Source organism: Triplophysa rosa, linkage group LG8, assembly GCF_024868665.1.
Source record: "Triplophysa rosa linkage group LG8, Trosa_1v2, whole genome shotgun sequence".
Lineage (NCBI taxonomy): Eukaryota > Metazoa > Chordata > Actinopteri > Cypriniformes > Nemacheilidae > Triplophysa > Triplophysa rosa.
Genome location: NC_079897.1, coordinates 3,846,465 through 3,869,754, shown reverse-complemented (window position 1 = coordinate 3,869,754; position 23,290 = coordinate 3,846,465). Strand labels below are relative to the sequence as shown.

The following is a 23,290-nucleotide window of genomic DNA, read 5'->3' as shown; positions in this document are numbered from 1 at the left end:
TCTCCGTTATGTTGCAAAAACCTGACCAAACCTCAACTGTCTGCTCTCTTTTTATCTTAAGAAACAGAACAGAAATGACACAGTAACAACACTTGAAGAAAACGATAGCACACGTTCCCACTACAACTGTTTATTTTCACGTACACGGAGATGTCAGGAAAAGAGATTCTGTCTCATTCGTCATCCCACAGGAATTTGATGTTACTGTCTTTCAGCTCCTCTTGAATTGTTGCTGTGAACTTGCCATCAAGTTCAGGGCTGAAGTGATTTTTCCAGTCTCCAGAGATACCTTAAAACATGCAGAACGTTTTCAGACAGGGACAAAGAGAGACAGATATGGAATGAATAAACTAGAAGTATACATTTCGACCAGTTGCTGTCAAACCCAAATCAGTGCTGCTGTGTAAATCTATGTACCTTTTCTGAGAAAGGGTGATTTCTTGCCGTCCATGATCTCTTCCGGCACAAGAGAATAGTTTGACATGTTATTTGTTTTCATATTTTTAAATGTGCAGTGATTGACCACAGAATCCAAAGCCTCTGCGCTGAGCTGACGACCGAGAAAGTTCAACATCCGCTCCAGAACTCCACGAAGGTCCTGCCATTCCAAGAAAAACAACATGAATTTTATTTTGAAAATATTGGATGTGGAATTGGTAGCTGAATACATAAAATCTCTTTTATTTTACCTGAATCATTTCTTCATAGGTTACGTAGAGAATTCTATCCCCAAGAGCAGGGTTTCTCCAACTTTTCACATGATCAGTCCACTTTCCAAAAAGCACTGGGCAATAAATTTGTTTTACATTTCAATATTTATGATGTTATTCTGCATTACTGTAAAAATGACAATAAAATACTCCAACAAGGTTGTGTTTAAGTGGTTTCACCATTGGTAAAAGGCAAATAAAAACAGATCTTACATAGATAGTTCACCCAAATAGGAAAATTGTTTGATCGTTTATTCACCGTCATGTCATTCCAAACCTGTATGACTTTCTTTCTTCTGCAAAAGAAGATAATGTTGGCAAGCGAAAAACATTGGCCCACACTGACTTCCAGTGTATGGACACGAAACCACTGAGACATTTCTCAAAACGTCATATACAGGTATTGAACCATGTGATGGTGAATTAATGACAGTATCTTTCTTTTTGGGTAAACTATGACTTGAACTGGGGGAAAACTGTCCATTTTATAAACATTAAAAGCTTTTTAAAGTCTAACCTTTTCCTGCCAGGAACTTTTCAGTGAATTCTTCAAATGTTCCAGGGTCATCGAGGAAACTGGCCATTTTATGAAAGTGGAAAGATGAAACTAAAACATCTTTGGGATTGCGAGTAACATAGATTACCTAATGAAAGATAAGATTTCACATAAAAACATGCAATGCAGGTAGTTTATCAAAGATCGAGCCACGAGACAACAAATAAATACAACAATACAAAACAACTCAACTGAAAAACAACTGAAAAACATGGCCTATTCGATCCAGTCAAAATATAAAAAATATAATAATACATATACAAGAGATTCAATTTATTGTGTGATGCTGCTAGGTTCTTTTTACTGTAAAATTTCAATAAACATTACAGTAACTAGACACCATTTTTATTTACGGTGCACCTTATGCCTATTTGTTAACAGCTTAAGACAAAAGCATTTGCCAAATGAACAAAATGTAAATGTACATCTGTTTGTCTTTAGCTGAACCAGCCTAAGATGTTTTTCCAGCAATAAATAATACAATTAAAACATTTTTTTGTAAAATAGGTCATTGATATTATAGTGATTGAGTATAAATGAAGAGCAGGTACCTATCCCACTTATAACCAGTGTTGGGGAAGCTACTTTGAAATTGTAGTTAGTTAAGTTACAGCTAAGCTACCCATCTGAAAAAGTAGTTAGCTACACTACAAGTTACTATAAAAAAGTAGCTTCTTTGAAACTACTTCTGTATTTTTTTATGTGAGATTGTAAAAAATAAAAGAGTGTAATATTTATTATAGCAAACTGTATAGTATATTTCCTAGATACAGTACCATTTTTTTACATTAGTAAATATTAAAGTATACTACAGAATTTGTAGTGTATGAATTTACTATAGCTAGATACTACAGAATACTGTAGTATATGTTATTCGACAGCTGTAATATACTACAATTTACTATAAATAAACACTATACTAAAGTATGCTATATTTGTATGTGGTGTGATACACATTACTGTCTTAAAAAAGTAATTAACTACTGGAAAAGCTACACTGTTTTAAAAGTAGCTGAGCTACCGCCAAGCTACTAAAAAATGTAGTGAAGTTAGTAGCGTCGCAACTTCCCAACACCGCTTATAACAGAAAACAATTTCACTCAGGATTGCTGACTGCAAAGCTATTTTCTGTACCTTAGCCTTAGAGGTGAAGAAGGAGGGAGGCATCAGTTGATAAGGCATGTGGGATACCATGGCTCGAGGTGAGGGGATCTTATCCATGACGAGGGGTGCTCGAGTCTCCTCCATCCACGGGACCCTGTCCCAGTTCGGGATGGTCTGCACTGCAGTCAGATCTCCTCCACGCAGGAGCGGAGGAAGAATTTCCTGCATCCATGTGGTACCTGAAACACACATAGAAATACTGTTAATACTGTTAAACCACAAATGTGCCATGGCAACTACAGAAACCAGAGTTCAACCATATATTTTACTATAATAAGTGACATTAAAACAAACAAACCAAAGAAAAAACACTTTACCAGATTTAGGGTAGGTGATAGCAATCACGTCATCATCATTTAGATTAAATTTCTCAAAATATTCCAAACTGTTTTCGTTATGACTCTCCTTTGGAAACATTAGTCCGTGATAGTACATATAATTGACACTCCCCATAATTAACATAAATCAATACTTCAACCAACTGAGCGTTTAATTTTGTGATTGTGATCTCCAGACACGGAATACCTCTATATATACGCGTCACTTATTACCCACGTGACACTGTAACAGTCTATGATGGTTTGGCATCGTTTAACCGTCGCAAACTTTGCGAAAGTCACTTTTCGTTTCGCAAACTGACAGACGTGCGCGCGCAGCGATTGCGCCGATGTTGCTGTAACGTGACAGAACACGTTGCATTCTGTGCATCACGAGAACCTCCCTATAAATTGTACTCTTACCAGATTTGGGATAGGTAACTGCGACGACATCGTCATCTTTGACCCTTAGTTTCTGCAGATAGTCGAGGCTTTCCTGTGAATGAGTGAGCTTGGGCAGGAGGAGACCGCGGTACAGCAGATTTAACTCGGTGTCCGCCATCCTGAGACTTTGGAAAACAAGGAAGTTTTGTTCGCAGTGTTCCGTCTGAATTCACTTTCGTTCGGAGGGGAGGAGATCATTAACCCTGTAGGAGTCACATATTTGCTGAGGAGTTCAGGGGAAAGGTTATGTTGAGGTTACAAAGACAGGACAGAATGAAAAGAAAAAAAATAGGAGAAAAAAGAAACCGTGAAAGAACATAACAAGAAGACAAAAAATAAATACAGACAGAAAGATAGCAGACAAAAAAGGACAATAATGTCATTCATTTGGAGGCATTTAAATAGTGCAGAAAGAAAAACCAAAGGTTGATAAACAAAGAGATTTAGGCTATATAGAGGAAGATGGAAAAGACAGAATGATAAGAAAAACTGAAAGACAGGAAAAATAGAAAAAGAAACAGCAAAAGAACAGAAGACAGAAGAGAAAACAAAAAGATGAATGAATAGACTTATTATAGATAGATTATTATAGATTCTATTATATAATAGAATTATGTGTATGCATTTTAGGTGCAGAAGGAAAAATAAAAGACTGACAAGACAGATAAATGTAGCAAGTAATTATGTTTACAGGTAAAATTGTGGTATTTTGAGATATAGCCTACTACGGGACTGATGGTTCTGAAATTCTAATTTAAGAAAGAAGTTAGGAATGTTTTATATTCCCGAAAAACTTCTTAAATCAGTTCTTACAGTTTTCTCTCAAGATTGATTCACAAAGCATATGTCATTTTATTCTCAAGAAAAAAATGAAGATGTTTTTAAGAAAATATTTGAGAACTTCTCAAGTAGGAACATTCTTACGAACTTCCTATGTTTTGTCTTAAGAACAGTTTGGTGAATCCGGCCCCAGGTACTTAATTCATAGTGTCATCATTAAAGTTGTGAATTAAAAACATGCACGTGTGATTCATGTAGTAATTATGTTGATTCTGCTCTTTCTGTATTAGATGTATGGTGAGTCAGCAGTCTCACAAAAGCCTTTTCACAGCACCAGTAACGCTAGACATGTGAGAGAGTGACTTGAAGCCAAGAATGAAACCCAGTGGGATTAGATCCGTCCATTCAAAGCTGTTTTTATCACACAGAGGAAAATTCCCCGCATACAGAATATTAACACTGCTGGGCAAAAACACTTTGGACAAGTTCACATTTCCAAGATGGTCTGATCTGATTTTGAATGCGTGACGCATTTTTCATCAGTATGCTTGCCAGGGTTCAAACCCATGCCATTTGAGCTGCTAATGCTATGGTTGCCATAGTTACCTACTCATTTCTGAGGAGAGACTTAAGACTTTTAGGTTTCAGCGGCAACGACAAAGAAACGTTACGTTGGCCAAACTTAATTTCTGGTAGACTAGTAGTTTTAATGTAATTTAATACAATTAATATACAATAAAACTATTATTTTAAATGAATAATAATGTAAATGATATAAATCTTTATAACCAAAAACACAGACCGGAAGTCAACATCGGACCAGGCATGTGCATCCGATGAAAACGGTTTCTCAAACAACATGAGGCAAAGCAAATGATAAACAGTGTCAACAACTGCACCATTCACATTGAGGTATACCCACTCATATTTCTCTTTCTAAAAAGTTAAATCCTACATAAACAAGCACAAAGGCTCACACACGATGTCCTTGAAAAAAATGATTCAAAAGACTTATTCAGAGGCCATAGAAAAATCTAAATGCACATCATAAAAGATCACAGCAAATGATGGCAGAATTTTCAGGTGAACTGTCCCCTTAAGATGGTCACCAGCTGTTTAAACTATGAATGCACACTGAACATGTTTACAAATTGAGTTTTAGCTCTCAACTGGACCTCAGCAGAGGGGCGGTTGTATTTCTAGGTAACAATGTTATCGAAATAAACAATAAAACACTAGAATTGTTATAGTTTACAAATGGTCTATCTATGCAAAGCTTGCTAATCACAATTAATATTATTACTTTATCAGCTTTTTCCAAAACATCTACATTTCCAAATTCGGTTCAAGTAGAACAGACGGTTTTATTGTGATAAAAAATGTAAAGGAAAAGAAACACTTTTAGGATTGTGTATAATTCTCAAAAACACCTGACCATTAAAAACATATATAATGATCACAATTTTTTTATTATTTGTCAATTATAAACAACCTGAATCATTTAAGAAATTGCATACCCAAAAATGAAAATCCTGGCTTAAATCTTCTTAACGTCAAGTTGAAGTGTCTAATACTCATATGCAATATTCAAAGTGTTTTGACCGTATGACAACTATGTGTGAGGAACAACATATGGCTGTTAAAGCGTATGGAAAGCACCGGGGGTCTATCATAACCAACCACAATAAGTAAAATATGCAGAAATGCTATTATGGGGGGTAGGATTTCAAATAAACAAATCCTGTTTCTCAAACACATCTATTGTAAGACTTCAGAACAAATGATATACAGTCATATGGATTACTCTTATGGAGTTGTGTTGTTGTCATTAGTTATCTGCTTTGCAGTGAAATGAATCAACATTCATTATGCATTCCACAGAAAAACTACATTTATATAGGTTTGGAATAAGGGTAAGAAAATAATGACACAATGTTAATTTTTGGGTGAACTATTCCTTTAACAGTTATACTTTCATAGTCTCCTGATAGCAGATACAAAAGTGAACCGAATTCATTGTAGGAATGTGGATTTGCTCTTTAAATACTTGAAAATGCACCGTGTGTGTGGTGGCACTCAACAGAAGACAAAGCGTTTAGTTGCTGTGAACAAGTGTGACAAACAGGAAGAGTGAACAGAGGGAGATGGCACCGGTGAGGACAGATTTTACCAGAAGGGCCGTCCAGCTACCCAGAATGAAAATGTGAACAAACAGTCTGGAGAAGAGAAAGAGAGAAAAACATAGAATTAAACATCTACAAGGAGCATAACTAGACTTTTACAGAGTGAATATGTTGCCAAAATTACAACAATGTTTTACTGGGTTAGCAATATCACTAAAAGGAAACACAATACATTTATGAAGCAACAGTGCCATCTAGTGGAAAGACAAACTAATCGCATTCGCTCAACAAATGCACCAGATTTAGATTTTGTTTACTATTTATATAAAGGTATAGGTATGCGTATCTAATATAAATACTGGTTTTAATTAAATGATGATATAACTGCTCATGTTTTAGAGCCTGCATCTTAGTAATATTTAAGTTTTTGATGTGCAGAATAAAGAAACTGTGATTGTTGAGTACAACAGCTACAACCAAACCACAACTGCTTATGGAAACAGCATCAAAATCAGTTCTAAAATATAAAATCAAGATAAACAATACTCACTCCATTAAAAAGCCCTTATAAACACACAACCCCAGCAGGATGGTGACAGGAGGACGGAAGCTTTTTGGAAGGTCGTATCGGGTGAACATCCACACAACTGCTGCCATGGCAATATAATGCACCTGTTATGATGACAAACAGAAAAAAAATAGCAGGAGTACAACTGACAAATGCTTATGACCTCATGAAACATATATACATAAAATGGAACTTAATATAAATATACTATAAACAATAACATAATCCATGTTAGTCAATTTCAAATATTGAGACAGTAGAAACACATATTTGTCAAAAACCTTAATATGATATAAGCAAATATCATTACCAGACTGATGTTGGAATCCAAACTCATTTGTATATATTTCCAGTCAAACTCAACGCCACGTGCTCCAACCCATAAAGGTATACATCTGTTAAAATGGGTCAGAGACGCAGAAAGACTTATTTACACGTTCATCTGAATTGATTACCAAATTCACATAAAACATCTATTGAAGATAAGTGGAGGACCACACTGCATTTTGATAGCATGGTTGTGTGACATTAAAAACTAAATGAGAATTAAATGAAAATCTCTGGATTTGTATTGATGCAGTAGGAAAAAAAAAAATGCTGTATAGAATTAAACTCGCATACAAGTTTCAGACTGCTACGATTGTAATGAATACCTTGACATAATAAGCTCTGCTGTAGCCCAGCCCATGGCTGCCACCATGATCTTATATTCTCCTTTCCCAGCATTCCTGGACATGACCAGATGAAGACCTAGGAGGTCAGCCATGTCCACCGTGGCCTTCATGAACTCCTGTTAATGTTTATAGATAACACATATACACAATCAAATTATTATGTGCATCTGTGGACATCTGAATTAAAAATGTAGAAATTAAACATATGGCAAATTCTTGTTATGCATTTTCCAAAGGCAAATTCTATATTTTTGCATTCAGCTCAGAGACCACGTACCCCAACAAAATCATACACGCCAGCTCCTCCTTCCCAGGTAGGGAAAAATGTGGCAAGGAACAGCATCTAAAAAGTGATATCACAGAATGTCCTGACAGTGTCTCTAAGTCTGGCACACAAATGGTGTCTGTTATGTCTGAGTGAGGTATCTCGGGGCTCACTAACCTTGCACAGCTGTACAAAGAGGTAGGTAGCACCTGCTTGGACACATCTCCAAAATGCATTGTATTCTGATCTGTCAAAATCAATATATCATAGAGATGAATTGGTGAAAACAGTGCCTTATTTAGCTCTTTTGTTAACAGCAGAGAACTGTTTGATGATTGTAAAATCCTGGGTAATTGATGGTTGTATATAGTGAAAGAATCACAATGTACAATGACCACACAACCACATGGAAGGACTGTAAAAATATTACATATGAAATAAGCTATTTATAAATGAACTAACATTAGTTTGACATTAAATATACTGTGACACTGACCAAATTACTAACAATCACAGGGGCACTTGAATATTTATTATAAAATTCTATGCAATTCAATAACACTTTGTTGGAAATTTCCAGTAAAGTACAAAACATGAAAACATTGTACTTTTATATTATTTTTGCCTGGCGGATCCACAAAATACTTACAATCCACTACACTTGTAAGTGATGAAATAAGGGAAATAAGCCAACGAAAAACAGTTTCCGAAATGAAAAAGCGTCATGGTAGATATTTCAGTGAGGGTTTTCTTCCCCTGACCCTGTTAAACGAATAAACACAATCATACAATCTGCATCAGACAATTGAATACTACCTAGGAAAACAACAATACTAAGAATCGCAACTATGTCTGTGATTTAAAGCTTTAAGTAGCATAAGTAATGTAAACATTACACTTGTATATCTGTGATTTTTGATCATTTATTCAGTAGTGTAGCTATCAGCATGCATGAGACAGACATGCGTCAGATAGCTTGCTAATAAACAGCAAAAACATGCATAATCTATTTATAATATAACATCAAATTAACAAATTTAAATTGAACAAAGTCAATTAATTCTCCTGCGATGAAGAATCCAAAAAAAGACTGTTTTCTTACCAAACAAATACGGTTGTAGAATGACAGGCTCAGGTCACATAATCCTTCGCTGCATCACTATTAAAGGTCCGGGTGGAGGCGTCCTCTGTTAAACTATAGTTCCGCTCTCACTCTGAACAACAAAATGAGCTCGGATAAGGGGGTCTGTACGTTGGGTCTCTAAATGATACTTCTCACTGTTGTCCTCCACAGCAGTGTTGTTATTATGCACAATAGTGAATGGGTTTCGATCAGGATCGATCATTCACAGCGTGTTATTATTACTGGGTAGTTTTAAAATTATATTTTAGAGTTAACTGCGTTACTTATTGCATATTAAAATGGGATTGCATATCAAAATATTTTGTTTCTTTTTAGTAGGCCTAATACTCGTTTTACGGATTGATACGAGTGTCCCAATCACCCTGAATTCACTCCACAGAGGAAAGGTGTCAGATTGTATGTGCTAGTCTTAATGAAATTATTTTAATTATAGTTTTATTATAATGAACGACAATATTCCTAAGTACTTCACTTTTTCTTATTACTGCATATTTTCTATGCATGTTACACTCTTCGTCATGTTATTATTTTAAATTTGTATGTTACACTCCTGTTTTTTTATTTTCTCTTATTTTTAAAGGGCCATTTCCATAACATGCAAATACATTTCTGGTTCAGTTTTATACCTGTTAATATTAAACGACTATATGTCCAAACCTCAGTAAAAGCATATGCAGTTTTTGTTTACATTCCTTCTTTGAGGACAATGTATGTATTCTGTTCCATTTGTATGCTATATAAATTTCTTTTTTCTTGTAAGCTGCTTTGAAACAATGCAACATTGTAAAAAACACTACATAAAAATTGAATTTGACATGTCCACAGAATATAAATATAAAACTATAAAGCACACATACTCCTCCATACCCGATTTCTGCAGATTTAGACAAAATATTATTTACACAGTCCCTGCCCCTTGTCTGTTTATTAAATATTTGATTTCAGGTCTTTCCTCAGTTAACACATTCTCAGATACAGATTAAATGTATAACTTGAATACAAGCTGCTTTAGAAAAAGCATCTGCCAAATACATGAACATTAAATAAATTCACTTTACAATTATGTAAATACATACAATTTATATGAGACAAATGACTAGAACACATTCATTTTTTCAAACAGTTTAATTAGTTTCCTTATACTCTGCATTACAGTAGCCTTTGACCTCTTGTAACAGTAATTCTCTTTACACCAACACACTGTGGTTACACCCAGAATGGAAACAACTACAGCAATGCCTGTTGGGTGACGACGACACAATACTGTCAAAATAAACTAACACGTGTACACACAAACAGCTACAGAGACAAGCTGGTCTCATAGGTGAGAACAGTAGCTCTAAGGGGTGTCGCTATGGCGACACGCCCTTATGAAATAAGGAGGAAGAAAAGAAGGAATGGTCTGTTCTGTGGTCACAAAACTTGTACGTTACTCCTTTGAGTGCATGTACATTAACAGATCTGCAACACGGTGGCTGTAGCCAAATTCATTGTCATACCTGTGAGAAAGACAAAAAAGATCACATTTATTTTTGTAATATTGATGTCACCGCTAGTAAATAGCTTATTTTCAATTTATCAGCCCGTCCCAGCTGCACATTATAAACTGGACGCATCCTATTCTTCATCTTACCAAGAGATGAGTTTGACAAAGTTGTCATTGAGAGAGATGCCTGCACCGGCATCAAAGATGGAAGAGTGAGTGTCACCAATGAAATCAGAAGAAACCACCTAAAACAAGACAACAACATTAAACGATGTGCCATAATCTACTTTTTTTCCAATATTTATGGAGATACAGAGATGGGGAAGACTGCAATACTTACTGAATCCTCTGTGTATCCCAGAATTCCTTTCATTGGTCCCTGAGCAGCCTTCTTGACAGCTGCCTTGATGCTATTGTAGGCAGCGGGCTTTGATAGGCGGCAGGTGAGGTCAACAACGGACACGTCAGCCACTGGCACACGGAACGCCATGCCGGTCAGCTTGCTACAAAACAGATAGATTTTTACCTTTTGCATCATAGTTGCTACTGTTTTGACCAATCAGCATCCACGACTGGAATTATAACTGTTTTTTTGCTCTTTCTGTGTCTGTGTACTGACCCGTTGAGCTCAGGAATTACTTTGCCCACAGCTTTGGCGGCACCAGTTGAAGCAGGGATGATGTTCTGGTGTGCACCGCGTCCGTCACGCCAGGCCTTAGCAGAGGGGCCATCCACCGTCTTCTGTGTAGCAGTGTAGGCGTGGACTGTGGTCTGCCAAAGGGTAAGACAAAGACAAAAGTGAGATGAATACACAATAAAACAGGACTTACGGAGTAACGCCAGGCTTTGACTTACCATGAGAGCCTCCTCAATACCAAAGTTGTCATGAATAACTTTAGCCAGGGGAGCCAAGCAGTTAGTGGTGCAGGATGCATTGCTGTGAGGTTTTCAACAAAATGTACATTAATTGAGCCAAAAATGTCTCACCTAAAAATTTGTTCAGCAATTCTAAAGCATGCACGAGTAAACATAACAGATGATTTTTATGTATGCATTTACATATTAGCTAGCATCTCCATTCATTTTAAATACATTGAATTTCTGAAAAGTCTGAAAGTCATTTTTCATAGTGCACACCTGCTAAATTACAAAACTCAATATTAGGCAAACCTCTCACCTCACACTCATGCAAACATTACTTTCTATACACCGTCTATATTTGGCCTTTTATGCGGGTTACATTATTTCAGAATTACGTCTGAACAACCCTACCAATATGCTTTTACCCACCTGACAATGGTCATACTGGAGGGGTCATATTTGTCCTCGTTGACCCCCATCACAAACATGGGTGCGTCGGGTGATGGAGCAGACACGACCACGCGTTTAGCGCCGCCCTGGATGTGAGCCTATAAAATGATTGGGAAAAGTTTTATTGGGATAATCTGAACATTATAAGCATACTTGATGCTCCAATATTAACATAAGCTTAACACTTACTGAAGCCTTCTCAATGCTGAGGAAGACTCCGGTAGATTCGACTACATAGAGGGCTCCAGCATCACCCCATGGGATCTCAGCAGGCTTCATACTTCATGTAAGAAAAAAAGACAATTAGACTACAGGTCTTGTGTTCAGAACAGCATACTTCCTTGCTACTTGCACACAGTTTGTTGAACACCACTTGCATGCAATCTAGTACAGTCATGTGACATTCATCATTCTATATTGTATATATCTAAATCATTTTTAAATAATATGCAGTTTACATAGAGTATACACTGAGCATTCAAGTTATCCTAAATCTTTCTTTTATGACTGTGTATACAATGTATTTCAACCTGTTTGAATAAATGTGTAGTTTATGTGACTGGGCTCCAGTTCTAACATTCCTAATGGGCTACAAATAACACATTTAAGAGCAACATCACGTACCACTGGAACACAGAGATGGCCTGACCATCAACAATCAGCTTTCCATCCTCCATACGCACGTCTCCCTTGTACCGTCCATGAGTGGAGTCATACTTGAACATGTAGACCTGTTAGACAAGAAAGAATAAAATATACATTACACACATTAAAAATCGAATGATTACTGGTTAGGGAATTTTAGAATCACTGTACAGATGTTGACATAACACAGAGTTAACAATCCATTTCACATGTGATGCAGGATATTAAAAAATATGGAGCATGCTTTGAATCCAATGAATATCATAACTGTGCAAAATTGTTTGAAAAATAAGAGGATGTACCTGGATGGTACATTAGGAGATAAGTTGGGTCCATTCGGATTTCATGTTGATTTTAAGCATGACGTGTTACATTCAACTACGCAGTAAAAAATGCTGCACAGCTGATTTCTAACGCTGCGTGAAAGAGCCTGAAATCTCAAAACTCTGGTCTGGCCTTGATGTCTGTGAACCAGTGAGGTTCTGAATGTTTGACACGTCTGATGCTTTATACAATGAGTAGAATAACAATCATTTCCATTTCACTGAATCTCACCATGTACTGCAGGTCAATGAAGGGGTCGTTGATGGCCGCGACCTTGATGCCCTTCTGCAGGCAGGCCCTGAGGACCAGACGCCCGATGCGGCCGAATCTACACAAACACAGGCATTTAAGATATTTAGCCACAGAATTTCTCTTGTATCATTTAATATACAAGACTGCAACTTTAATAGCATTTTCTCTCATTCCTGTCAGTCCGTTGAGAACACAATGGAAAATTCCACTAAACAATTGTCAATTGTAAGGATATAAATGCTCTTTTCCTAAACAGAGTAAAGTGTCAGCTTAATTTCCTGAAATCTGACTGGTAAGACACATCGCCTGCAGGGGTGGGTGTGTGAGGGTGTGTGTATACGGGCTTGTATGCTTTGTGGGGCTTATAGTTCATCCTGAGTAATCCGGTTGCTGTAATCATTCTGAATCAGGCCATTTGCTCTCACTCTCTCTTTGTCCACACAATTGTACAATTTGTATTTATTCTGGTCGTGAAATATCAAACGGGATGTAAACTTACCCATTAATTCCAACACAAAGATCAGACATGATTGCTAAAGTGGTCCTGAACCTTAAACATAAAAAGACAAAGAACATGAGTTTGTTTTTTACAAAAATGAATACATGAAATGAACACGAATACACATCTTATGATAAACGTTTGAATCAAGTTTAATGTGGTAAATTCCAAAATGTCCATTTGATGCATACATTTATACTTAAATCGGCATAATGAATGATAACTATGCTATCAAATAATCATTTTATGAACCAAATAATGTCATTGTATGAGTGGTCTTGTTGAATTTAACTAAGTGAACTTTCTCTGAGTCGCTGTGTTGTTCTGGATGGTGGGTGGAGGTTTGAACTCTTCTCCAGTTTGTATTGTTCTTGGGTCTATTAGCATGCTGCTTGGGCAGTTTCCAAAAACCTCGGCTCACCGGACCGGCATACTTTATTAGCCTGGCTGAGCTGAATGTCTATTGTGCTAAGACTTGTCTTTTATTCTACCCCATTTTGGAACTCTCTTTGGATAAAAGCATGTCCTAAATGATTTTAAGTAAATGAAATGTTCTTCACTTGACGCAATTACTGTAGATCAGTCTGTATTGTACTTCCTCATACATGTAGATTTGTAAATAGATCCTTAAACAAATTCTGTGTACACAGGACATTCAGAAATTCCGCTGAAATCTTGTGCGGTGAAAAGTGGGAATGTATTGCCAAACGGTCTTCAATGTTTCATCATTAAACAAGTTATGACATGCACGACACGCTCACAGCTTTCTGTTTTATCAGAGTTCATAGCATGAGGACTGGAGATTATGAAATCTGAGTTTGACAAACGGACCAGAGGGAAATTTTATCCAATCATGCCATATACAGACAATGTGTGCTACAAAGAAGTAAAAGATATTGAACTGTAATAGGAAATAGATATTTTTAAATATAAAACAGAGGGGTGTGGCTTATTGATTTTTTAATGTAAGGTGACAACCAAACTCGCTCAGAAATGATTAGAAGAAGTTGATCAATGTCTTACAGATGCATGGTTTAGATGTAGGTAAAGAATCCAGGTGACTTACATTACCGTATTAAAAACACTACAAGACGTTCCTTATGTCAAGGGAATGGCTTTAATGCATTACAGTTTGTTTGACATTTAAAAAATATGCACCTTTTATAGGTGTACTAAACAACAAAACATAGCTCCCTAAAAGCCCACAGATGTGGCCGGTCAATGGAGAATGTCTTATTATTTGGATTATAGTGAGCTATGGCTTGTTTTCAGTTCACATGTTTACACTTTCATCAAGATTTGTAGTACAAAACCAGACACGCGGTGATCAAAGAGGTGACAGAACAGGTTTTCTCGGGACATCGTTCATTTGACCTATTCTGTCAAATAATGTCGCTCTGACCCCAAGTTACGATCATACAGACCTCAAAATATCCTGGGGATGCTCTTCACCAGCTGTCTAGTTTCAGGCACTACAAAAATCCATTTTCCCAATGGAAATGGCTCCACGGTTTCCAAACATACAGGAAATCAGCCTTAGGCTTAGAATACAGCAACCAATCACAATCTACATGACCGATTTACCATTTCAAACTCAATTCATGAAATGGTTTACAATACCCATGAACTGCTTTTTAAAATTACATTATTGCTGGTAATAGTAATATTTAGTAACATAATTGCTCCCCTCAAGTGGGTAGCACAGGGGAATAAGGTGGCTCACGCAAGTCACTTGGCTGTTGTGGTGCATTACAGTTAAAACACTGAACATGGGCAGTATAAAACCCCTGGTTCATCCGTGCTGTAAATGTGCTGGTGTCACATCCGTGAAAGCACAATAAATGTCATTGTTACTTTTCTTAATAAACTTTTTGTCTAATGGACTGCAGTAGCCAAGTGACTTGCAAGTGTCATGACTTGCGAAGCCTACAAACAGCATTTATTTTATATAACTCATTACTCCATTACTTATTTTGAAAACCAGAGCACACCCACACATCAGCTCTGAGAGCTCCAAGCGTTCTTATATTTTTCGCCATGCTCGCTTCCACTTACTTTTGGCCGTACTGTATGTATATGACATGATTTTAAAATATATATATTGATAGGTATCACTATCGATACACTATTGAAAAAAAAAATATTGCGATAGTTACATGTATCGATATGTTTGCACAGCCCTAGTATTTATCAAGCTTCTAAGAATTACTCACTAGAACCCTGCTAAGAATTGACTTAAGAGCAAAAAAAATCTTGGCTCAAAGCTGCGCTTAAAAGTTAGCTATAAAGCATCTCACTCGTAATTTAAGTGAAGTGTAGGACTAAATCTTAAGTGTCAGGCTTAGAGATGATTTACGACACTTTGCTGTGCCGCAAACGGGATTTTGGATGACGACATTGGCATGGACCAATGACTGAATAGATTTCCTTATTTAAGAATATTCTCTGATACATTCACGTTGAATGGTGAAATTCCTAAAAGGAGTTTATATTCAACACACATATGACAATAAAGACTTTTCAAAAGAACACATTATGATATAGACATTGGAAATGAAAAATAAAACACGTTTCCACCATTTCTTAATTACCCATTTTAAACTGGTGCTGGAATTGGTTTTTATTTGTTTTAGTCGAGTATTTTTGCTTTAAATACAATGTTATTTTCGGTATAAATCTTTTCTTGAGTGTGAAATCACACATACCAGAACAATACAGCATAACGAGAACGCGCAACAGTAGGCTACTGATGATCCATAGAGCATAACTCGAATGCGTGCTGCATTAATGACATGTACGGACTGCGTGTCTTTTATCTTGCGCACAAAGAAGTTTGTTAAATGTATAAATTCGTTTATGAAAATTGATGTGTAGATGCTGTGTAAATGCCGTTCGCAAATTCATACTTTAATACTCATACTTTAAGTGCCACCCGCAATTACGCCTATGCAAGGCAGTACCGAATTTTTGCGTGTATAATGTTACGGTTCCATTGGCCAACCCCTCTGTTCACCACATGTCTCTGTCTCTTCAGCACCATCACAAGCCCCTAGTGGCAACTCCTAAGCACTTCAGAGACCTCTCGAGCTGTTTTAAATAATTGGGAGAGTAAGAGTGATTCTTAGGCTAGTTTAATTTTGGAAGTAGGAGTAAATTTCATGAATTCTCAGCACTTAAGACTAAAATGGCACTTTGAAAAGCTCGATAAATACGGGCCCTGGTCATAATGAAGAACTCAAGAGCAGCACCAGTGTGAAAAGAGACTATGGTTATTAATATAAAAAATTTATGAAAACTCTAATTCTCTAAATTAGCATAATTCTACACTTTTGCAAAGTATTAAAATTGCTTTAAATGTTAAAAACATCAAACAAACTGGGATATGAATGATCATGTGATGTCATGCTCACAGCAAAGAGTTTTCACCGTACGAATAAGACTTGTCTTCGCATCTGGCTGCATGTAATTGAAGACCTCCTTTTAATCTCCTAATCTGGCCATGGGTTTGTGTGGGTGAACGCTGTTCTGCACCTGGCCTGCCTGCATAATCCTAATCCACATGCCCAATCCAATGCAGTCTTGTTACAGAGTACCCAGACTGCACTGCAAGAAAAACGACTGATGCACCAGTAGATTCAGTTTTGAGATCGAATAACTGCATTCCGTATGCAAATACAGTAATGCAAATACTACAGCTGCTGGTGTTTATTATTTAGAAATAGGGATGTAACGATTCACCGTGAGCCGGTTGCAAATCGATTATAATGAGTGACGATTCAAATCGGTTGAGGTGTGAACTGAATCGCAATACATTTTTTGAACAGCAGGGGCCGCTATTTTCAATGCAAACCTAAACGTGGACATGCTGATATTTCTTAAATGCAAAAAAGTCCAAGAAAAGCACAGACAGTATTAGTTTGTTTATATTAAAGAGACTTTTTTTATTATTAATTTGTTATAAAATTGCAGTTTAGTTTTGTTATTTGAAATAAAACATAATTTTATTATACAAATAAATGTGAAGCATTTAAGAAATAATGCAAGGGAAGTTGTTCATTTCTAATTTGTTTCAACTCATTTTGTAAAAATAAATCGTGAGTAAATCGTGAATAAATCGCATCGTGAGATCAGAATCGTGAATCGCATCGCATCGTAAGATGAGTGAATCGTTACATCCCTATTTAGAAATGAAGCTTTTGTACTTGTGCATGAAGGTAAATAAAAGAACTATTGTGCATTTGAGAGATGCTTTGCATTTGGCAACTTCACGAGCCAGATAATCTAATGAAATTGCAGCACTTTATTGGTTGAATTGGATTGCAGGAAAACATTAAATCTTCAGTTTTCCTTCCTTTCCTTTACTTCCTGGATATAGCTTTTTTCAGACAGATAACTAGAATATAATAACATTTTTTCAATAAATTGTGCCACTGTATGTGTATAAATAGTCCTTTATAACACTGGAATAAAGTCAGTCAGAACTGTCCTACCGTCTTCACTTAGACCCAGATCACATGACACACACCTTTTAAATAACCCTAAATTCAATTGGCCCACTGTTCTGTTTAAAGTCTAATGTTCTGTTGTTCAGCACTGTCACATCACATATACATCACATGAAACATAAACCTAGAAATTAAAATGAGGGTGGATTAGCTGACTACTATGGGGAATTTAACTTTGGGGGGTGGACGTGTAGAAACAAAAATAGCTAACAAAATAAGGATTAACGTGCATTAAACCACAGTCAGAGAATTACTAGTATATCACAGACTTGCATCTATAGAAATGTGAGGAGGAGAAAGCAAAAATGGGCGGCATTGGGATGACTGCTTTCAAACGAGTGATCATTTTGTCAGCATCTGCTCACAATACATTCGCAATCTGGATATTGAATTAGATCTTGAAAGATGATATACTACACATATGTCACATTACAATACAATATTAGCATCAGATTTCAGCTTCTCTTTCCTCTCGCTTTCATTTGGCAGGATTGTTCAATATCCTGAGGCAGGAGGAAGTTAACCTTGACTGACTAAACACTACGCCACACCTTCTCTCTCGGAGATGCAAGGACCTGCACTTCCCACCCAGCAGCGGCCATTTCCTCTGACTAAAACACTTGAGTGTGACAGAACAAGGGCAGAAAGCTGGATGTAACCAGGACACTTTTCTGGAACAAGTACACCAATAGGAGTAGAAAGGCACTATTGAAATGGGGCAAAATGTCAAACAGGAACTTGCATCAGTGCTGCATTAGCAAAAAAATGCAACAAATTCTGAATCAACAGGATTTCTGTTGCAAACTGTTACAGGCAGTAGATTTTTATTGATAAAATGATTCATATGTATTTACTGAGTGCAGAAAGATACTGAATTCATGGAGCTGTGGAAAGGCGTCCAGAGGAAATGCTGTGTCATTCCAACTCGAAATCAGCAGCAGGGAAAACAGCATTTTTTGGGAGGGAAGCGTTCCTATACACGATAACTACAGCAGCACAAATTTGTGTGTCAGCTGTTATGTTTGCCTGTAAAACACTGCAACAAGTGTGGTGTAAGAAATTAAACTGAATCTCAGTATCAGTTCTTGGCTCAGTTTTATGCTGTCGCCAGACAATGTGGGAGGGGGGAATGGAAATTTTACCTTAAAATCTTTACTCCTCCAACATTGCTAATTATAGCATGTTAAACCCCAGTAGGGCTGCAGCTATCGATTATTTTAGTAATCGAGTATTCTGCTGATTTTTCCATCGATTAATCGGGTATTTGGATAATAAATACTTTTTCTTTATTAAAGAGCAATACTAAATATACAAGAGAAAATATGACAGGTCTCTTAAAATGAACAACTAATTTGTTTCTATTGTTACTATTTATTTTTCAAACGACACCAAAGGAGTATAAACCGAACGTTTTACTTTGCGCGCGTCATTTTACCGAAGATTGCTTCATCAATCTTGGCGCCTTTACTGCAGGATACATTAAACGTCTTTCCTTAAAAGATGTTGCAATACCAACTTTATTTGGACCTGTAAGCTCCACCGAATCACAACCTGTAAGTGTGACTCTTTATTTTTGTCTTTACTTAAAATTAAATTTGTGTGACGTTATCTCATGTCTGTGTTTAGCTAACGTTGCTGTTATTTTTGGGGTTGTTACTGTTTGTTTACCTAACGTTAGCTATAAACTCGTTGCGCAAATGTAAGTGTTCAACCATATTAACTCACAAAGTCTTTATTTCAAGAACTGTGTGGTGTACTATAGTTATAATAACATCTGAAGATACGAACACCGTACACTGTATGCCGTGATAACTAACTGTTACAAGAGAAGTGTCTAAAACAGTCCTTTTTCTTACTGGCATCTGTATAAGGATTAAAGAATGATTCGTCAGACTCGGGCTCGAACTGGTAAGGTAAAATCGACGCCATCTCTCTCTATACACTGTTAATATCTAACCACCTGCAAACCGTAATACAGTAGTAATGATAGGCGGTCCATTTGCGACACATGCTGAACGCGTTTGACCAATCACAGCAGACTAGACCATTTGACCAATCACAGCAGACTAGACCATCTGACCAATCACAGCAGACTAGACCATCTGACCAATCACAGCAGACTACACTATCTGACCAATCAGATCAGACTACGCTGGCGGAAAGGCGGAGATTACACAGATGAATCGCGGAACGAATCATTTGAGAGTCAGTCAAGAAGTAAGGTAATAAAAACGGCTTATTATTACGAAATAATCGTATTTTTACATCATGTATGTACATATACTTGTTGTCGGACACTCCATAAACCAAAATAAGCCCTTAAAAATATTGAGGAATGTACTCTTTAAATAGTAATATATTTGTCCACATAAAATACCGAGTTAACCAGACTTTTATTTTGGCAGGTTGTCGGAAGTCGCTTATTTTTTAGAATGTCTGTTTCTTCACTCAAACAATAAAATGTTAGTGAAACAAACTCTCAGAGTAATTCTGGATTTGAAGTTCATGTCCTCATAAAGCGCAGACGCAGACAAACGTGTAGCATGTTAAACTGTGCAGTTCATTCACTCAGACACGCAGAACAGACAGATGACATGTGTAAATAACAGGATTCGGCATCCACTAACGTTAGTCCGAATCTAGTTTTATGGACTCAATGCAGCCGGAAAACAAGTTTCACTCGCAAAATAGACTAAAACAGTAAAATAGCAGTTCATCATTTCAATAAGCTATCACTTATTTATCAGCATGAGAAATACGTGTGAGCGTGTGAACAAACTAAAATGCGTGTCTCACGGTGAATGCGTGAGACTTGAGAGCCCTGTAACATGTACAGTAGAGTTTAGCGGGCTGTGCGTTAGTAATAATGGTCCGTGGGGAAACGCAGTGCTCCGTTTGTACTGTAGTTAAATGGATTAAACGAGGCTTCGAGGCAACAAAAATTGCCTCGATGATTTTTGGTATTCGAATAACTCGAGGAATCGTTTCAGCCCTAAACCCCAGTGAAAAATATCTTTCTTTCAATGTACAGACACACCTTTTAATTTTATAGAATGAGAATAAAGCTTCTATTAAATATAAAGATCATCAAACTATGCAATATGCATGTCATATGATTTATTACAGACCATTACTATTGTAAAAATATTCCCTGTATATACTGACGGTGCAAAAATCAAAAGGTTAACTTGTCAAATCAATGTTCAGGTCACATTACTCTGAGCTGGCATCCAACTGGACAAATGTGACCCTGGACAACAAAACCAGTCTTATGGGTCAATTCTTCGAAATTGAGATTTTTATATATTCTGAAAGCTGAATAAATAGACTTTCTATTGATTTATGAGTTGTTAGAATAGGACAATATCTGTCTGAGATACAACCGTTTAAAACTCTGTAATTTGAGAGTGCAAAAAAATCAAAATATTGAGAAAATTGCCTTTGAAGTTGTTAATCAGGGGCACTGTGGCAGACAGTTTTTATATATTTAAGGTAGTAAATTTACAAAATATCTTCATGGAACATGATCTTTATTTAATATCCTAATGATTTTTGGCCTAAAAGAAAAAAATGATAATTTTGACCCATACAATGTATTGTTGTCTTTTACTAAAAATGTTCCTGTGCTACTTAAGACTGGTTTTGTGATCCAGGGTCACAAATGTCAAACCAATGAACATCACATGTCACTAGGGCTGTCATGATGTGTAAATCAATACAGTCAAACACCTGATTACATTTGGAAGGCCTTTTTTAACTACCTAATGGTGTGAACATATGAGTGTGCCTCTGTCACAAAATGCTTGATTTAAATAAAGTATACTAACAATAAAGCTAACCTTAAGAATTAAAATTTTGCTAGGCCACTTCATTGATCAGCTGAGGATGTTCGTCGCCAATGGCAACTGCAGAGTCAGACCTAGAAGGTCATGAAGGAAGGATGGAGATGCTGCTTGCACATCACATCTAGTGACATCACTTCCTTCCAACCACCCATATGTCACCATAGGTTTCAAATTACGCTGCATCATTTAATACATAAAATAATGACCATTTGTATTAGTGTAATAATATATAAATATTAATGAACATTTTCTAGCAAAAAAACTCATTCATTATTACTCATGAATCATGATTCTTTCAGGTCTGACTCATGTTACCCACTGCAGCATCGCACACGACACCAGTCACGTACATGAGGAGAAAATCTCCCATGATGCTCACCTTGTAACATGTGCCCTGTCTCAAAAGTCACATTAAATTACAACTAAAATGTGTATTTACATGACCGTAAAAGGCATTTAAAAAAAAAACAGGCCACTGCTATGGGAAATACGACCGTGTAGATTACCCGCAGGAAATTATATAATTTGACCTTGCAGCTAAATCGACCTTCACGATGTCGCTGATGTGAATGGCACGTCCTCTGGGCCGGACATTATTTCTATCTGCTTTTGCATTCAATGGTGCGCAAACGGGAGCTTTTCATGTTCAAAAAGAGGGGAAGTGCGTCACACCTTCATCTTTACTCGCGTATCTGTGCCCGATTATATATCAATCTCCCGACTAAGATTAATGTATGGTTCTGCTCAAATAACACAGTGCATAACTTCGCGATGTTAGATTGTTTTAAAATACAGTATTAATATTTCCCCCCTTTTCGGAGCATCTTCATCAGATGGTACATTCTGGAACGATATGACGCAACGAAAGAGTTCATCGCGAGCAACCAGCGAAGCACGTAGCTTTGTGAATTTCTTCCTAATTTTATCACCGACGATTAAATCAATCATCATGTGAATTAAACATATTTTATGTATATTACAGTTAAACAGTCCAAAAGCTGCACAACGTCAGTTAAAATGTATGAATGAGTCACGCCTCCCTACATTCGTTTTATAAAATATTCTGCATCTTGCAGACATTACTAAAAAAATGTAATTCCTCTGTTTTTCAGTTTCGTATCAAACCTGCTAATGCTCACTAGCCAGACGACATAACAACGAACATCACAGCAGTCAGTGCATAACGTTACATGTCACTGGCATGTTATATAACCACTTCCTTAGACAAAGAGCAGCATAGACAGACTCAAATAATTTAATTTAATCTGTACAAGCTTTTCACAGCTATGAATTCAACTTGATGTAACAGAAGATGTAAACTTGTAAGGATAAACTCACCTCGCTCAATGATGCTGCGGAGTCTGCCCACTTTTCGCGTAATGCAGCGCCTTTATATAGCAGACACGTGCCACCGGGTCTGGTCGTCCTGGTAACGTGACGTCACACCGGTTTCGGGATAAATTTAAAGAAGCTTATACGAGCTATCTATCACGAATACCGTAGAAACGGTACTGAATGGGATACTATACAAGGGCAAAGAGGATATATTTATGACAAGATTTGTAAACAAGTGCCTTTCATAGAAGCTATAAGCTCCGAGAAGATGTGCTCCACATAGAATTTAATTATCTGGGTATGTAATTTTAAGAAACATCAATCAAAGTGCTTGTGTATGTTA

The 23,290-nt window shown here is 36.7% G+C and overlaps 3 protein-coding genes across 4 annotated transcripts; all 3 read right to left on the bottom strand.

The window, feature by feature from the left end:
* Positions 1-47: 47 nt before the first annotated feature.
* sult2st3 (sulfotransferase family 2, cytosolic sulfotransferase 3) lies at positions 48-3,548 on the bottom strand. 2 transcript variants are annotated; one of them, XM_057340938.1, is made up of 6 exons: positions 2,748-2,964; positions 2,401-2,609; positions 1,228-1,354; positions 690-784; positions 418-598; positions 48-289 (listed from the first exon to the last, which is right to left on the bottom strand). In XM_057340938.1, the coding sequence occupies exons 1-6, from the start codon at positions 2,890-2,892 to the stop codon at positions 174-176; spliced, it is 873 nt and encodes a 290-aa protein (XP_057196921.1). In that variant the 5' UTR covers positions 2,893-2,964; the 3' UTR covers positions 48-173. The 2 variants fall into 2 exon arrangements, with proteins under 2 accessions (XP_057196921.1, XP_057196922.1); XM_057340939.1 differs by lacking the exon at positions 2,748-2,964 and adding an exon at positions 3,171-3,548 and having other exon boundaries at positions 88-289.
* A 1,116-nt stretch (positions 3,549-4,664) lies between these two features.
* On the bottom strand, positions 4,665-8,810 carry tmem147 (transmembrane protein 147). The gene is made up of 8 exons (XM_057340940.1): positions 8,704-8,810; positions 8,251-8,363; positions 7,779-7,848; positions 7,614-7,679; positions 7,316-7,452; positions 6,973-7,057; positions 6,645-6,766; positions 4,665-6,187 (listed from the first exon to the last, which is right to left on the bottom strand). The coding sequence occupies exons 2-8, from the start codon at positions 8,325-8,327 to the stop codon at positions 6,067-6,069; spliced, it is 678 nt and encodes a 225-aa protein (XP_057196923.1). The 5' UTR covers positions 8,328-8,363; positions 8,704-8,810; the 3' UTR covers positions 4,665-6,066.
* A 1,031-nt stretch (positions 8,811-9,841) lies between these two features.
* On the bottom strand, positions 9,842-23,028 carry gapdhs (glyceraldehyde-3-phosphate dehydrogenase, spermatogenic). Its single transcript, XM_057340969.1, has 11 exons — positions 22,951-23,028; positions 13,263-13,313; positions 12,743-12,839; positions 12,167-12,273; positions 11,732-11,822; positions 11,522-11,640; positions 11,087-11,168; positions 10,851-11,002; positions 10,572-10,734; positions 10,379-10,476; positions 9,842-10,244 (listed from the first exon to the last, which is right to left on the bottom strand). The coding sequence occupies exons 2-11, from the start codon at positions 13,289-13,291 to the stop codon at positions 10,175-10,177; spliced, it is 1,008 nt and encodes a 335-aa protein (XP_057196952.1). The 5' UTR covers positions 13,292-13,313; positions 22,951-23,028; the 3' UTR covers positions 9,842-10,174.
* Positions 23,029-23,290: the final 262 nt, after the last annotated feature.